At 34.6% G+C, this 14,661-nt stretch overlaps 2 protein-coding genes across 2 annotated transcripts; both read left to right on the top strand.

Moving 5' to 3' along the window:
* Positions 1-788: 788 nt before the first annotated feature.
* Positions 789-2,869, top strand: LOC145033401 (bidirectional sugar transporter SWEET6b-like). Its single transcript, XM_078982033.1, has 5 exons — positions 789-909; positions 1,206-1,242; positions 1,375-1,753; positions 2,218-2,337; positions 2,514-2,869. Exons 1-5 carry the CDS (start codon positions 867-869, stop codon positions 2,688-2,690), a joined length of 756 nt encoding a protein of 251 aa, XP_078838159.1. The 5' UTR covers positions 789-866; the 3' UTR covers positions 2,691-2,869.
* Positions 2,870-12,055: 9,186 nt separating this feature from the next.
* LOC145033400 (signal recognition particle 19 kDa protein-like) lies at positions 12,056-13,169 on the top strand. The gene is made up of 4 exons (XM_078982032.1): positions 12,056-12,210; positions 12,346-12,527; positions 12,683-12,782; positions 12,914-13,169. Exons 2-4 carry the CDS (start codon positions 12,348-12,350, stop codon positions 13,042-13,044), a joined length of 411 nt encoding a protein of 136 aa, XP_078838158.1. The 5' UTR covers positions 12,056-12,210; positions 12,346-12,347; the 3' UTR covers positions 13,045-13,169.
* Positions 13,170-14,661: the final 1,492 nt, after the last annotated feature.

Genomic DNA, 14,661 nt, shown 5'->3' with positions numbered 1-14,661 from the left:
TTTTATAGATTTTATATTCTTTAAATATATTCAAATTAAAGAACTTACAACAAAAATTAGGCATATGGTCTAGGCATTATGGATTTTGGTGAAATTTGGCATCCATCCATCATTCTATTATTAGACCATGAGTTTTAATATATAGAAAACGGTTTTAACATGTTTTAAATTATTACAAACTTCACAGGACAAGTTTTTACCTCTTACACGGTTTCACTCATTTGTAAATTCGACTTATTTACATCAAAAAATACAAACTTTTAATTAATAGAACGTCACAATCTGTTTTGATTTGTGAATATGACATGTAACTTACTTTTTCCCTTTCTCACTAGAGAATTCATTACTAGTAATTATGGTAACATGATTATATACTTTTTTTGTTTCGATCTAACTGTTGAAGAATATTTCATTTGCACATGTTGTGATATATCATTAAATCTATTTTGTCATTCGATAATACAGGAGATTTGACAATGTACGTTGTGATGTATAGACATCAGTTTAAGTTTAACGAGTTTTAGTGTGTTTGGTTTCATTAGGCTAAGTTTCGGTAAAATTTTAGGTAGAATTTGGTCTAAATTTTTATCAGCTGAATCATATTATCTTTCGGTTTATTAAAGTTTTTCTATTTGTTTAACATTATTAATTGACATTTAATGCATTTCGAAAATAGAGAAAAAGGAAAATGAATAGTAACTGCAAAAAAGTTTGAAAATACAGATGAACCATATATCCAATTAATTAATTTTCTAATAATAATATTAAGCTTTCATTATAAATACGTTTTTGCTTGCCCTATTAAATTTACACCAACGTCTCTCTCTTTCTCTCTTTCTCTTCGTTTTCTCTCTCACACCATAGTCATGGTTTCTGCCGATTTTGCTCGCAATACACTAGGTGTCATCGGTAAGCTCTTCTATCTTCATATTATGTATGAACAACACATTTAAAAGATTAGTATTTAATTATATGCAAAATATGGTTAGTGATTATTCAATATATAGTGCATGTCTTGATAATATATTGTATAATTCTAAGCTCCGAAACATGCATTCTGGGAAGTACATATATTTTTATTATCATTTGCTTATATGGATTATGATATATGGTTTTTCAGATTGTACTATATATGTTATATGTATAATTTTAAGAAAAGTTAATATGGAATGTTAGTAATGATGTACGTTTATTTTTCTTTTCAGGAAACGTCATTTCAATCATTTTGTTCTTGTCGACAGTGTAAGCTTTGTTATTTTCTTAGTTTTATACATACATATATATGTATGTTTGCATACATAATTACTGTTATATATAAGTTGAAATATTGATTTTTTATTTTCTGAATTTTGGATTTTATGATTATTTTTTCAGGCCAACATTTTATAGGATATGGAAAAACAAGTCAGTTCAAAGATTTTCTCCGGTGCCATATCTTGTAACCTTTGTAAATTGTGGGCTATGGATTTTCTATGGCTTGCCATTTGTGCACCCTCATAGCTTATTAGTCACAACCACAAATGGGGCAGGAATACTAATCGAATCGGTTTACTTGTTACTTTTTATAATCTATTCAGATCATAAAAATAGAATTAAGGTTTTGTTGGTGTTGCTTTTTGAGATTATATTTCTCGGGGTTTTGGTTGTACTGGTACTGACACTGGCGCACACCACAAAGCTTCGATCATCCATCGTTGGTGGCATTTGCATTGCGGGTAACATCATGATGTATGCTTCTCCATTATCTGTAATGGTACGTTTCTCTTACATGCACCCTAAAAAGTCGATGACATGCTTCGATTAATTAGAAATTATCTAATGTCATATAAGAGGAATTTTGAACTGAGTTATGTGGGATTAGTCTTACGTATCATCATGGTCGAATATGTTTCAGAAAAATTGGAAGGCGTTAATTGTATGTGTTGTCATTGTTGAGTATGTGTTACTCAATTATAACATGTTATCATATGGTCGAATATTTCTCCAAAAGTAATTGGACCAATTTCAAATTCAATTTGTACTAAAAGGATGATGATCTTATTCCTTAAATAGCAAATAAAACAAACTCGATTATTGGTGGATGACCATGTTAGTTTATCCTGCATGGAAAAGAAGTCTCTTCATCTTCAATATTGTTTTTTGTTCATATGCTTTGAAGATCTTTTTGTTACATTCATTTTTCATTCGACTTATGTGAATAATTTATGATCTATGCAGAAAATGGTGATCACAACAAAAAGTGTCGAGTACATGCCGTTTCTATTATCTCTATTTTGTTTTGCAAATGGCGTTTGTTGGTTCTCATATGCCCTCATTCGTTTCGATCCGTTTGTTGCTGTAATTGCTCTCTCTCTCTCTCTCTCTCTCTCTCTCTCTCTCTCTCTCTCTCTCTCTCTCTCTCTCTCTCTCTCTCTCTCTCTCTCTCTCTCTCTCTCTCTTTCTCTATTTACTTTTTATTTAATATGGATTCTTTATATATTTTAAATCATGACATTTTTTTTTTTTTGGTTTAGGTTCCTAATGGGCTTGGGGCACTTTTTGGGCTTGCCCAACTAGTCTTATATGCAACATATTACAAGTCAACACAAGAAATGAAAGCAAAAAGACAAGGCAAAGGGGAATTAGTCCTTGGAAATGGAAACGTAGCTACATCTGCGGGGGCTATCAATGGTGAAGTAGAAAGGGTTTAGAAGAATTTTTAGTACGTTTCTACCATTGGAATTATCCAAGTAAAAGATCGTATTAGAATGAGGTATTATAACTTTTGTAATTCTATAAGAATTTATCATTTTTGGCTGTGATTTTTTCCAATGAATGTTGATGTATTGGGTTAAATGACAAATTGAAGTATTGGAATGTTTTGATGGAATATCAAGTTTTGGTGTGGTATTACGATGTTACAAACTTTGCAGTTGAAAGTATTTAACAACAGAAAGTTCTAAAAAGATATATGTGGTTTTTTTAAGCTCTTTTAATTATTCGTCTCTTTCTTATGGTTCATGGAGAAGAAAAAAAACCAAATCATTCTAAAGAAAGGATGTTGAAATTGGTGTTCAAACAGAGAAACTGAAAGATAATAAAGATTTGAAAAACTACGAATCTTATTAGTGAAATTTACAAATTGAAATTCAACAAATTATCTGTTTTCATTGTTTTTTTTTTTTTTTTTTTTCTTTTTGAAAGTAATTGAAATAAATGATTTTTTACCTTAAAAATTAAAAAAAAAAAAAAAAAAAAGATGAAAGAAAAAAATAAATAATTCTTTTTAATTGCTATAGAGACCATTTTTTTTTGGATTAAATAACTTTATATTAGTTTTCATCATACAATGAATGAGATGATGAGCAATAAGTTGTGTCACTAAGTGAATAAACCAAACGTATCAAATGCAAATGGTATAAATACGTTTGATTTTCAATGCACGATTTTCTCATGTTTGGTGACTTTGTTTGTAATAGTTTTTGAAGCAGTCAATTCCATTGTGAAACCACAAGAGGGGATACCCCTATGAGGTCCACACATGTGTGTTTCCCTCCAACCCATCTAAAAATCAAAACGTCAGCCGATCTAAGGGTTGACATTTCTTCTGTCGGGTCAGTCAAGAAATCATAAGTGCCTCTTTCTTGGTGGAAACCATCACACACTTAAATATGTCAAACAAAACATCCCTAACCATATCGTGCCTGTCAAACAAAACATCCCATGACATTTTCAAGGCTTTCCCTTGTGGCATAGTATCTGCCAACAACTTCCACCAACTTAATACTCCAGTCTTCTGTTGTCTGACTGCAAAGACAGTCTTCTGTTTGTTGCTACAGTCGCAACTTTCAAATACCATCTCCATTTCGGAGATCCAACCCATTATTTCAACAGGCTTTGGGCTCCCAGAAAGACTTGGCGGTTTGGCGCCCAAGAAATTCTTGTACATTCGCCCATCGTTATTGTTTCTCCTTTCCGGATTGTTCCTTCGTTCTTCTTGAGTCCCAACTTGACTCATAATGCGACTATTGTTCCCTTCCTTCGATTGCTCGGGAATCAATTCAGGTTCCTCAATAGGTATGATAGGTTCGTCCCTATTATTATGCAACATTTGTCGCATCTCCTCCCATTGTTCGGCTAACATTACCGAATCATGGCTTGTACTCCAGCCATGGTGATCTGTTCTGGTGTTGCTGCTACAACAGGTATTTGCTCAATCACTAGCGGTTCATTCCTGTTTTCATCCGCGTTTCCAATGCCACTCCTTGTTCTCACCATTTTTTATCTACACATCGAATAAGGTGAAATTTAGATCTTCGTTCATGATAGATTTCAAATCATCCTTATCACTCCGAAACGATTACATGCTAATTCTAATATCGTATACGTACGCTTAGAATCCTAAACACATAAACCTTCAGATCCGGTTGGCAACAAACCGTAGATCCGAACAAATAATATCATATATGGCAATATATATAACATTTAGCACATAAAAATTTTTAGGCAATGTTCCTAAAATAAACTAGTGCTTGTGTCTAAAATCCAACAGACACACATCTCAAATTCCACTTAGCATTCTAAGTTTAAGTTTAGAAATCCTACAAATTCCTAGTTCGCTTAAACTAATGCTCTGATACCAACTGTGACATCCCCAAAATCACGGCCAGAAAAGACCGATTTTCATTTATGTTTTTAAAATAATTTCAGAGTAAATCCTTTTGATTTGAAAGAGTTGTGGAATTTGTTCCCAAAAACAAAACATGATAAAACAATGTTTACCAAAGCATTTCATAAAAGAAATATATTTTCATTATATAATCAAAACGCGGGGTGTCATGTTCCAATACAGACCATTAAGCATAAACAATAACATTACAAGTCATTCAACAAATATATACATATACAGACTTGTAAACAAAACAACTTGATGGTTCATCCATCTTACGCCCTTGCGCCACTTCCTGTAATACAAATAAAACTGAGTGGGTCAGGCTTGGGAGCCTGCTGAGCATATAGGGTTTTCAACCCACAATAAATAAATTATATTTAATTTCACCAACCAATCACTATCCCAATTACCCATTCCCGTTATCCTCACTTTACGTCCCTAAAACAACATCTATCTCAAGGGACCTAATCTAGGATTTTCATCGGGACAGACATTACTGCTAAGGGGTTTCCTCAACAATAGATATCCTAAAGGCAACCATGAGGGGGATAGAGTACACCGGTGAACACATCGTTCACAACACCTACAGGTTATGAACCTGTTAGCGTTCCACGAGACTGTCTAGAAGGAGTCTGTGGTCGTTATCCATACTCCGTTGAATAACTAGGTCAACAACAACAACAACATCGAGGCCTCTCATCTGTTTATTACACACCAACTATCTACCCATGTTCTATCCAACATATTAGTAGATAAAAATATATATTTTTTATACATAGTTTAAAACCTGTATAGCATTGTCATTCAATACATATTTCACATAACAGATGAGGCATACCCATATAACACATATTTCATAGAAAACAAATCAGATCTATGAGATTAAAGAGAGTGAATATACATCCACACACATAACAACAAAACTATACACATAACACGTATTTCGTATAAAATACTTCATAATTATGCGTTAGAAGAAAGTAACTACACACTCACTTGATCAGAAGATGATCAGACAGCACTACGGCTTGTAGAAGTAGTAATCCTCAGCAGATCTGAAAGATCTCTACAAAAATCGAACTTCTCGCGGGAAGAGCTTCGGCTCGGAAACCGCACTTCTCGGGATCTCGGGACTTGCTTCGGGACTCGGAAATGATACCGGGGCTTCGGGGGTAAAAACGTAGAGCTTCGGCACGAAACGGAGGAGAAATGAGCAATTATGCCCGGACCCCTCGCATCCTATTTATAGGAGGCTGGAACCTCCTCGTACGCGGGGCGTACATGGCTCCGAAGTCGTCACTGCATGCCTCATCCGAAGTGTCGATATTTCTTGCTGTACGCGGGGCATACTCCGGATGAGTCCGGTGACTCGTCTTCGGATAAGGCCGGATTTAATAATTAAATTTAATTATTAATTATTTAATAAACTTCGAAAATTCATATCTCCTTCATACAAACTCCGTTTTTGACGTTCTTTATATCCACGCGAAGGTGAGACTACGTTCTACAACTTTCGTTTAGACTCCGTCGGCTAATTTTGACTTTATTTTTTTATTATTTATTTTTAATAGGCCGGGATAGAAAATTTCGTTATAAATTCATAACTTCTTCGTTTGACGTCCGTTTTCGCCTAACTTTTTATCGCTTTGATACTAACAACGAGATCTTCGATCCTCGTTTAGATCACTAAGGCTAAATATCGCTCTAACGCAAATTTCACTTTTTACGTCATTCAACTGTGCCGGTTTTGTCGCAAAACATCGACAGGTCATAACTTCTTCGTTATAACTCGGATTTCGGCATTCTTTATATCTTCGGAAACCTTGTTTCAACTACTACAACATTATCTAAAGATATCAAGTTTATTATACACTTAAATTTTGACGCTTATTTTTATTCTTAATTAATCAAACCATATAATTAAGCAATTAAGTACAAAACACATAATACTCAAATAATACACTTTAGGGATGAGCATATGGACCGAGGAACCGGCCGGAACCGGTACCGGAACCGGAACCCGATGGAATCGGTCGGGCCGGGACCGGGACGTTATTTTTGTGGATTTTTGGAACCGGTAGGAACCGGAACCAATATAACCGGAACCGGTAGAATCGGCAAAAACCGGTAGAACCGGCAAGAACCGGAACCGTATGATGCTATTTTTCAAGGATTGGTTCCAATATTTGAAGACACGACAAGAACCGGTAGGAACCGGGAACCGGTAGAACCGGAACCGGTAGAACCGCCGGGCCGGTTCGGTTCTTGATTTTGGCCGAAGCCGGTTCCCGGTTCCGGTCCGGTTCGGGCCGGTTCCGGCCGGTTCGGTCCTTTTGCTCATCCCTAATACACTTCTATTATTTCAAAACGGGTTACAAAGGTTAACCTAGACTATTACATTGCTAAAAATGGCAAGCCCAGAAACACAGGCGTTACATTTTGGGCCATTCACCTTAATGATGGCCAACGCTTTGGCTACCTCCTCCGAATCTCCAATAAGTGTGACATCATCAAGGTACCATGGATAAAGAAGAAGCTTACAATTATCTCTAATATTATGAAAGAGTGGGTGAAAGACAAGGGCAAAGAGAAGTGGTCCCATTGGGTCTCCTTGCTAAACCCCAATAGTACACCAAATATGTGTCTCCTAGATGCAACGTTGTTGCTTGACCATATAGGAATTCTAACCACAAGGATATAGAAGGACACCTCAATCTGACCTCATGATGTAATGTAGATATGTCGACAAAGTTAAAGGCATTGGAGAAGTCCAAGGTAAGCATGGAAAGAGACATGTCATCGTGACGCTCACTCAACACCCGATTGACGCTATATAATATGGCCTTAGCGCCACCTGACACCCCGACCCCGAATTGACAATCATTGAGATACTTGGCCATTTCTTTACCAACACCTTTCATAGTCAACTTGGAAACCAAATGTGTCTATATAGTGCTACTGCAATAGGTCGTATTCCCTTGTCAGGTTTTAAGAGCGGCGTGAGAGGAGCAGAGGCAACAAATTCTGCTAAACTCGAAGGGCATCTTCCCCTAGCCATAAATTAACCATGAATGTAATAACACGTTGGAGATCTTTGGCTATAGCTAAACCTTCTCCACAAAGAGCATCCAAAATATGTTGAGCTCTCAACCCATCTCTCCCACATGAATGATGAATGTACCTTTAAGGAAGGATTTAATGCCCACAAGGACATTGTCAGCATCCACTATAAGGGGAAGTTCTGAAAATATGGTGCTCGGTATGGAAGTTAGTGGCTTCTATGGATCCTTATCCTCTAGTGCCTTCGTGGTATCACCCCCAAATAGAGAAACCCCGAGGAACATAAAACTTTCACTACTGTTGTAAAATATCCATCGACAACCTTACGAAGATATTGTCTGACATTTGTGTTGTTTAATGTTCTTTTCTCCGGAATGTACTCTTGTTTTTTGTTTTGTTGCTCCAATATTGCATTAGTAACTAAGTTTTTAACTAGCTTGGCGATACCATCTTCAATCCCCCAACTAGCTAATGCACTCAGGATATTACAATGTCGTAAAGACTTCCTGTTTTCATACCTACTTTCTTGTATATTCTTGGGACTGAACACCTGAAGAGTACACCTATGAAGAATTAACCAAACAACCCACACTTCAATGGACCCGGTATGAGGAACCATATTGGAAAGGGCTGCTTTCAAAGCCTGAGAGAAAGCCATACGACAATTATGTGGATGTTTTGATCGTGGTGATAGGTAGTTTAAAATCACGATCAAGTAGTCGAGCGTCCAACACCAACTCATCAGTGAGGTCGGCTTCCAGTCCATTGGGTGACAACTTTAGAATGCCAATAATATGTCCGCTCATGTCTTTAGCCCCGTCAATAAACTTAACCAAGCCACACGGGTGATGACACGAACGACTCAAGGCATGAAGACTCATGTAATCCCCGCATATCCATTGACCAAATGCCTTCAATGTTGTTGCTGCCACAGACATAAACAATATGTGGTCAGAAGTAATAGTCTCTCGTAACACAGCTTTGTGTTCATCTGTATGGAGTTGTAAGCTCTTAAGATGAGATATCATACGGTAAATCCCTTTACCTGCAACAATACCATTTGGACAACAATGAAATCCCCGAAAAGGACACAACCAAGTTTCACGCTCAAAAGAATGAGAGAACGCCATGAACACACAAATAAAGTTTATTTAAGCCTCAAGGTGAGACCCATAATTAGAAGCAGTAACCCAAAGGAAAAAGTGGCACTCCAACAAAAGGTTGTAGTGTGCACAATGAAACCAACATGAGGTGGAAACTCTACATCTTTTTGAGTTTAAAATTGGTTGCAACACTTGAAAACCTCATTTAGGCATTTTATTAAATATTTGGCGAGCAAAAAAGAAACACCTTGTATGCACCAAGAAACCTTTAAAATTTTACCCAAATGAAATATTTAAGAACAAAACTCAACCCAACAATCTATTAAAAATCTAGTTTCCTTCTTTTTCACCTACATAGTTCAGTGAAATTCAAACTTTAATTCTCATTAACAAACCAATAAAAAAAACTTTTTATTAAATAAATATGACTTATAAGTTTTTTTGTTATACTAAAACGTTTTAAAGAATTAAATATTTACTTTTGGAAGCAAATGATTTTTATAACAGATAAATAATAATCTATTGTAAGAAAAAGCAAATATAAAAGAGATCAAATGTATAAAATGAAATTGGATGCGTAAATATCACTATTTATAAATAAACATAAATTATAAATATTGATAATTTTTATAGAATCTTAAATCAGATGATTACAATTTTTTTTTAAACAATAAATATTATTAAAAAAATTAAATTCATGTGAAGATAATAGTTAAATATATAATAAAAAATTTCACGACTAGGAGTTTATGTAGTAAACCCGTGAGGTTTTACGCTTTGTTCCTGAGTTCTTTTTAAAGAGAAAAATGGATCGATATGCAGTCGAAGCGAGGGATATCGAAGAAAAATCGTGTTACTGAGTAATTGATGAAGGAAAATGAGGAGAAAGAAATGATTTTTGAGTCATATTTACCTTCCAAAATTTCCTCCCAAATTGGATGGATTCGGAAGAAAATGAGGGGAGGTAAAGTTTTTTAGTTTTATTTTTTTTTCCTTTCTAATTTGGGAATACAAAAACTTAAATTTTTCCTTTCATTTTCTTTTATTTCCTTCGAACTTGGAAACAGGGAATAAGGAAAATTTCGATTCCCCTCTCTTTCGGTTAAAATTTTCATTTTCGTTCCTTTATTGAATTTACAAAAAATAAAATAAAATAATAAAACTCGGGAACAAGATGTTAAGGACTTTATCAAAATTTGATAATATTACGGACCAACCGAGTACAGAATTATTCATGGATGACAATAGTCTTACAAAAACTAATTTGGAGAATACTTATATAAACTAAATAGACAAAACAGTCTTTGTCAAAAAACTAGGGATGAAATTGATATGTACAAATTTATTTTTTCACTAAATCATGTACCATATCAATTATAGTTGGTACAAAATATATTTGGTATGGTACCATACCAAATATATTTTGTACCATCTTATTTGACTATCAATAAGTTTGGTTGATATAACAATATATACTAACAATATGATAATTTTATAAATGACGATTTTGTTTTCTTGAGCACTTTGAAACTTCAATGGGGGGTTTTATGACTAACAATTTTTTAATGGTTGAGATTGAAAATTCAATTCAAAATAGTTTTATTAATTTCATCACAAGTGTATAAGTTAAAACGGTGGAGGAAAATTAGGCACATCAATATAAGTTTAAAACGTTAAACTATACTACTTCGGTAAATGCTAATAAAAATCATTGTAAATCATAAGCACAAAACATTCTCTCTCTCTCTCTCTCTCAATATATATATATATATATATATATATATATATATATATATATATATATATATATATATATATTAGTTGATATGATACTACCAACCAAAGATGTTAGTTGGTTTTCCATGATATATATTTGTCAGTCCTATAAAAATTTGTAGTTTTAGTCCAAAAATGTTTGGTGGTGTATAAATGGTCAAATTTTAGGTATTTCTAGTGAATTTAGTCCATGTACACTTAAAATGACTTTTATGCCTTTATAATTTATGTTTTCCTACTTTTTGTATTTGTTATAATACTTAAATTATTTAAAAATTAAAAGTTAGTCCCACCCACAACATGCATTGTTGTCCTCTCTTTCTTCCCTACCCAAACTATTATTATCGGGAAGCACCTATCCTTTTAAACCAATCGAAACATCACCACCTCTGCTACCGGAGTAAAGCATCACCACCTTTTCCATCAGAAAAAAAAACACTCTTCAAACTCATAAATGCATTTAATCGAAGAATAAAATCGAAAAATAAACCAAAAATCATACTAAAAATCATAAACGTTCATATGGGTATGGATGTGACGATAGAAGTCTGGTAGGGACAAACAACGAATACAAGACGATGATAGTACAAATCGATGGCGGTGATGGAGGCAACATTCGTTAATGCAAATTTATGGATCAAACGATCGATGTTGAAGATTGATGGGGTTTGAGTGCATATCGCTGATGTATGAAGGTTCTGGTAGAGTCCGTAGACGATCGACGATGCAGATATGTGGTGTTAATGGTCGCTATTGTAGATCAGCTACTTTAGAGTGCTTGACGACGATGCTAGTGTGTTGAGAATTGTGAAGTGCGGAGAATCTAGGCGATACACAAGCTTTGGCGGCTCGTTGGGAAGGGGGTAGATAAGGTGGTAGTGGTGGTAGAAAGGTGGTGTGTGTAGCTCACGGCGATGATGGGTTTTCTACCATGGCTAATCCCGTTTTTTCGACTTTCCATGTTAGATCCGATAGGGTGGTGGTGGTCTGATGACGATGGTGGTGTTTGGCAGGCGGCAGTGGTCTGATCAATGGTGGTCCAACAGTGGTAGGGGAATTAAGCAGAGAGAGAGAGAGAGAGAGAGAGAGAGAGAGAGAGAGAGAGAGAGAGAGAGAGAGAGAGAGAGAGAGAGAGAGAGAGAGTAAGGGTGGGTGGGTGGGTGTGACTTAGGAGGGGAGGGTGGGGTGGATTAGGTTTTTCTTTTTGGTATTAAAATAGTAAGAAAATAATTAATAAAAATTAAAAAATAAATATTTAAGAATATATTAGTAATTTCAGGTGGTGTATGAAAAAAAAAAAAAATCAACCATGCAGACCTAAATTGTACAAGGTATTGAACCATTAATTTACAACTACGACATTTTTGTAATTTTGTCTGTATATAATTTCGTATTTAAAATATACTTATCATAGAGCCCAATAAGAATTTGGGCTTTTAGAACTTAGATATTGGATTCGGACAGTTACTACTTTTTATTCCATCGCGAGACCACCAGTCCACGACTACTGCGAGTCCTCCTTTTGCAGATCCCGGTCAATTCTTGATCTTCTCGCCGGCGAATTAACCAAAATCACCACCTCCATCAACATTCAACGCTGTAATCTTCCAACGACAATAGGTAAATTTTAGCTCATCACCTTGACCTCATATATATAAATTCGTTCTAATCAGACAATTTATTTAAGCGCTTGTTGGTGTTTCTGTTCTTTCTCACTCTTTCTTTCTGGATCGATCTCGAATTATGATTTAACAGGAATGATGGAGGGAGGTACACCTAATTTCAAGACTTGGAATATATTGTACCCTGTTTACATAAATTCAAAGAAGACGATTGCTGAAGGTAGAAGAATCTCCGCAGCAAAAGCATGCGAAAACCCTACGGCTCTCGAAATCGGCGATTGCTGTGGTCACCTCAAAATTCCTTTCGCTATTGAGGTTTTTCTTATTCGCTCGTTAACTTCATTGATTTTGTATCCACTTATTCCCTGCATTCCTACAAAAGAACCACACTTGTTGATTCTCACAAGCAATTTTGATTTTAAACGATGCCTAGATTCAAAATTTTCTGAAGTGTTGTAATTGTTTTGAAGATTGATAAGGCATATCCAAGGGATTTCATGCAAGTAGGGAGGGTGAGGTTTTTGCTGAAGAGACCAGATGGGAGTCTGCACAATCCCCTTGTTGCATCCAGTAAGCATTTTGTAATTTCCTTCATTGTCTTTCCCTTATATGCCATGAAATGATAATGATCACATAAGAAGACTATGATCTAAGAATGAAGTAGTTTCAGGTTTATATTGATTGTGGAAAAAATATTGCAGAAAAACAGCTGATGATTCGTGTTGCTGAATTGGTTCCTAGACACCCTGGTAGACTGAAGAAACAAGAGCCTGCATCTACATCAAATGCTGTGCCTTCTAAATCTGGAAAGGGTGGAAAAAAGAAGAGATAGCTCTTAGCTTCACCATTTACCTATATGTAGTTTTAAAAACCAGACATTGTTGCTGCTTAATGCTTAATTGTGTGAATCATAAGATTGTTTGTTTCACTGATCTAAAAAAGCTTTTTCTAGTGCTATTTTCAGTTAATTCCTTACATTTTAAGCCTTTTAAGTGACAAGCCATTCAGAAACCGTTTTTCTTTTTAGCAGAAAAAGGGATAACGACTTAAATGGGTAATATACTTTTTGATTTATACACATTTGGTTACTGTTTTTTTTTTCTACATTTGACTATTTAACTTGTATTTTTTTTGTCCACATTCAGTCCTTAAGTTCTTATAACAGGTTAAGCCGGAAAAATGACTTAATAGGTAATATGTTTTTCAGTTTGTATGCATTTAGTCATTGATGTTTTTGTATATATTTAGTTCTTATGATTGGTTTCGTCAAATTTTGCTCATGACATCCTACATATAATCATTAATAAGGTGTACTAATATGTGGTTCGTCATAAATTTATATCAGGAACTTAATTTATAAATTAGTCAAATAATATTGGTGTCCTAGTTTTCTCAAAGCAAAAGATATATTCGTCTTCGGTTTCATCTATCTCTAAAGAAGACAACGCGTTCTTTATCTTGGAAGTGCAAATTCGAGTTGGAAGGAAACAATCACAAAGAATCTTGGTGCTTGCTATGGAGATAGATGAAACTTTTTGCTAATGTGTTATTGTCTTTGGAAGTGAAAATTCTTTTAGCTTCTTCTTTAATTCTTTGTCTTGGAAATGTAAATTCGAGTTAAAGAGGAAATAATCACAAAAAATCTTGTTTGCTGTGAGGATAGATGAAACCGAAGACAAAGACATTTTCTGCTTGGAAAAAACTAGGGCACCAACATATTTGTAAATTAGGTTACTAATATAAGTGAAGGACAAGCCACATATGAAAACAACTCATTAATGATTGTATCACGTAGGGTGCCTGCAAAATCTGAAGAAATTGGTCATAAGTATTCAATGTGTACAAAAACATTAATACTAAATGTGTACAAATTGAAAAATATATTATCTTATTAATTCATTTTCCGGCTTAACCTGGATTAGCTGGTTATAACTTATAAGGACTGAATGTGGATAAAAAAAAGGGTTAAATGGTCAAATGTGACAAAAACAAAAAAAATAACTCAGGAACCAAATGTATACAAATAAAAAAATATACTGCTAATAAGTTCATTTTGTTTTATTGAAGCCATCTTTTATTGATTAGAAGGTTACAAATGTTTGCATGTGCATAAGCAATATGATTTCCTTTATGTTGGTTGTAAATTATTGCAGGCATTTGTAAACCTACTAATTGATTTTAGTAGGTAGATAATATCTTAACAGAAAAAAAGATAGAGAAATTATCAGTGGTTCATCCTATAGAAAAGTTGTAATGGTTTCTTAGGTAAAAAAATGAAAATATAAAGGTTTTTCTTACCACATTGTTCTATCTTTTCGGGTGTGATTTGTCTTAATGATATTAGTCTCGTTTTTTACTCATATGCACATTAAATAAGGTTGTTTCTTCTATCCGGTGGTGTTTGATATCAAGCTCTTATTTAACCTCAATACACTTGTCTACATGTGTA

Source organism: Lactuca saligna, chromosome 3 (assembly GCF_052625555.1).
Source record: "Lactuca saligna cultivar CGN05327 chromosome 3, ASM5262555v1, whole genome shotgun sequence".
Classification (NCBI taxonomy): Eukaryota; Viridiplantae; Streptophyta; class Magnoliopsida; order Asterales; family Asteraceae; genus Lactuca; species Lactuca saligna.
The sequence above is the reverse complement of the archived record's forward strand: the minus strand, read 5'-3'. Positions and strand labels throughout refer to the sequence as shown.

Bases quoted from the DNA above. Each gene is read 5' to 3' on its own strand.
- LOC145033401 (XM_078982033.1), top strand. From the start codon at position 867: ATGGTTTCTGCCGATTTTGCTCGCAATACACTAGGTGTCATCG. The intron at 1,754-2,217 runs GTACGTTTCTCT...TGATCTATGCAG, and splicing joins CTTCTCCATTATCTGTAATG to AAAATGGTGATCACAACAAA. The intron at 2,338-2,513 runs GTAATTGCTCTC...TTTTTGGTTTAG, and splicing joins GTTTCGATCCGTTTGTTGCT to GTTCCTAATGGGCTTGGGGC.
- LOC145033400 (XM_078982032.1), top strand. From the start codon at position 12,348: ATGATGGAGGGAGGTACACCTAATTTCAAGACTTGGAATATATTGTAC. The intron at 12,528-12,682 runs GTTTTTCTTATT...ATTGTTTTGAAG, and splicing joins AAATTCCTTTCGCTATTGAG to ATTGATAAGGCATATCCAAG. The intron at 12,783-12,913 runs GTAAGCATTTTG...AAAATATTGCAG, and splicing joins CAATCCCCTTGTTGCATCCA to AAAAACAGCTGATGATTCGT.